The sequence below is a fragment of the Tupaia chinensis genome, unplaced genomic scaffold (genome assembly GCF_000334495.1).
Source record: "Tupaia chinensis unplaced genomic scaffold, TupChi_1.0 Scaffold000477_1, whole genome shotgun sequence".
NCBI classification, from domain to species: Eukaryota; Metazoa; Chordata; class Mammalia; order Scandentia; family Tupaiidae; genus Tupaia; species Tupaia belangeri.
The window spans coordinates 4,108,915-4,112,076 of NW_006159986.1; the positions used below are offsets into that span (position 1 = coordinate 4,108,915).

Below are 3,162 nucleotides of genomic sequence, written 5' to 3' on the forward strand. Positions count from 1 at the left end.
CCCCACTCCTGTGCCCCCCCAGGTCCACAAGAGCCTGCAGCGGATCCGGGAACGGAAGCTGGCCAACTTCATCCCCTGGGGCCCGGCCAGCATTCAGGTGGCCCTGTCGAGGAAGTCTCCCTACCTGCCCTCTGCCCATCGGGTCAGTGGACTCATGATGGCCAACCACACCAGCATCTCCTCGGTGAGTGTCCCAGTGTGCACCTTGTTTCCACCAGTCAATTTCCTGAGGGTACATCCCTGTTGCCCTGCCTCTGGCTCTCTCGCTGTGAGGAGAGGATAGTCTCGTCCTAGCTCCCTGGCTCTCTGACCCATATCGTTCCTTTGTGATCCCTGCTTTCTGTATACCCCAAGCTCTTTGAGCGAACCTGTCGCCAGTATGACAAGCTGCGGAAGCGGGAGGCCTTCCTGGAGCAGTTCCGCAAGGAGGACATGTTCAAGGACAACTTTGACGAGATGGACACATCCAGGGAGATTGTGCAGCAACTTATCGATGAGTACCATGCGGCCACACGGCCAGACTACATCTCCTGGGGCACCCAGGAGCAGTGAGTCCCCCAGGACAGGGACCCTCATCTGCCTTACTGGTTGGCCCAGGCCCTGCCTGACTGACCGTCCCTCAGAGCACAGATCAGAGACCTCACAAGTCTCTTTCTCATACACACACATACACTCTGTTGCCTGGGACACACTTCTCTACTTATGAGACTATCTACCTTTAATAAAACACTGGATGTGAATCAAGTCATTGGTCTCTTTGAAGCCCTCAGGAACTGAGGAAGGGATATCTGTTCTTTCTCCATCTCACTGACTGGGTCCTTCCCTGTTTCCAGCATCTTCAGCTCTAAGTAAACAGCCTTTCCTAGCTTTTCCTTCTTCCTGGTTTTGAAGAACGTAAGTGGGGTTTAACCCACCTGAAATTCCTTTCCTGGGTTAAGTCCCATGGGTTTTACCTAATTCTCTGTCTGACCCTCTCTGGATCCCAGTTCACTCCTATTCCCAGCTGTTTCAGGTAGACATTCCACCAGTTTCAGGTTCCCACATCTGATTGTCCTGTTGATCAGCACAGCTACAGGCCTGAGGCCACCACTCCCACCACTAGACCCTGGGCAAGCAGTGGAGTCAGGTCAGTGTCTTAAGCTTGCAAGAGCCAGTCTAGGAAAGCCACTGGCTCAGGCAGCTGGAGTCGTAAGAACATTAAAAGATAAAACAAGAGATGGTTAAGGCACTGGACTCCCACATGGCTGACCGTGGTTCGAGTCCCAGACCTAGCGGCTTACTTTGTCATTTTCTGTCTCTCTGGTGAACATGTGTACTATGGCAAACTGAAAAATAACAATGTTAAATAATTCTTAAAAACAAACAAACCAAGAGCCGAATCCAAAGCCCAGGCTGTAAGCAGCACCTAAAGTAGTTCCATAGGTAAGTTCTAGTTCTATTCTCAGGTGGTCTCCAGTTATTTAAGGGCTAGTGCCTTCTACTTTTGGTGGAAGATTGCAGGGAAAGCAGTAAATTCATAGGAGCCTGAATCTTCAGGATTGTGATATAGCAAAATAAACACACTTGGGGCCTACCTGCAGCAGTTCAGCAGTGGCGCAGTGTTCCACAGGGCTGGAAGCCACAGGAAGAATGGGGTGCTGTTCCTGGGTTGATCTCTACAGTTGGAGGTATGAGCCTGTGCCCATGATACTAGCCGGATAGGAGTGCTGGGGGAGGATCAAGGCGTGAGACCCTCTATAGAGGGTGTTTGTCTTTCATCTGTCTCTCTCATGAAAGAAACTCTGTGTGTGTGTGTTAGCCTTTGTCTCCATTTCTTGGCACAAAATTCCTAAAATCCTTGACTCCTCAAAGGTAGAAGAGTCTTTTTTTTTTTTTTAATTTTTTAATTATTTATTTTATTTATTCATTCATTTATTTTTAATTTGACCAGAGAGAGCCAGAGAGAGAGAGAGAGTGAGAAAGCCAGCTGCCAGGTCCGCAACTTGAACTGTGGTCAGCCATATGGGAGTGTCCAGCACCTTAACCACCATGCCACCTGCTGGCCCCGGGAGAAGAGTCTTTTTGTGTGCTAATGAGTTGGCTGAGGGCTGGCAGCCCCTAGGTAGCTTAAGGAAGTGGGTTGATTACTAGAAAGACCAAGACAGGATTAGGGGGCTGTAGATAAATTGATCACCAATTGCCAATGAGTCAATTATGCCTATGTACTGAAGCCTCCGTAGAAACCAAAAAGGACAGGGTTCAGAGAGCTTCCAGATAGCAGAACACATGGGAGTTCCGGGAGGGGGGCGGTGGTGGCTGTATGGGAGCTCCATGTCCCTTCTCCCATACCACGCACCTTCTCCCGCACCACACCGTATGCACCTCATTCTCTGTATCCTTTGAAATAGTGTTTCTCATAAACCGGTGGAACGGCCAGCGAGCGGTGTGGTGAGCACCACATGGTCAACTGCGGTTTGAGTTTGGACCTGGCAGCTTGCTTTCTCACTTTCTCTTGTCTCTCTCTGGTCAATGTATGTGCCCTATAGCACATTTAAAAAATAATAGCTAAAATTTATAAGCTCACTTGGACACTGGGGCCAAAAGCTGATGATTTTCCTAAACTGGCAGTTGTCACCATCCAACCGTTCCCAGGGCAGTCAGTCAAGTATGTCTCAACACTAGCATGATATAAAAAGGGACACTGCAGCTGAAGGGAAAAGGCATCAAAACCCACTTTGTACACAGTTAAAGTCCTAACTGGGTTTGTACTGTCCTCCCATTTTGTTCTCGGAAGATTAAATGCTGCATGTGTAAGTCTACCTAAATAGGTAGCTTATGTCAAAATGTCTGCAGCAGTTTGTCAATAAAGTTTAGTCCTTTTTTAATCAAAGTAAAAAAAAAAAAACCAAAAACTAAAATTAAATAATTATTTTTTTAAATTGGGACCAGCAGATAGCATGATGACTACATCACTGAACTCCCATGTAGTCGACTGCAGTTCAAGTCCCAGACCCGGTGGCTTAAACTCATGCTGGGCGTGTGTGTTTGTGTGTCTAAGATCCTGAGAGGAGAAGGGATTGTGGCATGGCCATCCCCACTGGGGGGTGATTTCTCGCTTTCTGTCTCTGTCTATCTGGCGAGCGCACGTGCCCTATAGTGAAAAACCTCTCAAAAAAAAAAAAA

The 3,162-nt window shown here is 48.0% G+C and overlaps 1 protein-coding gene across 1 annotated transcript in view; it reads left to right on the plus strand.

The window, feature by feature from the left end:
• Window positions 1-744, plus strand: part of TUBG1 (tubulin gamma 1) — a gene marked incomplete in the record, with an annotated part of 7,281 nt that extends 6,537 nt beyond the window's left edge. The window contains 2 exon segments of the mRNA XM_014590696.2: window positions 23-184; window positions 355-744. Of these exon segments, the coding sequence (XP_014446182.1) occupies window positions 23-184; window positions 355-552 (360 nt within the window).
• Window positions 745-3,162: the final 2,418 nt, after the last annotated feature.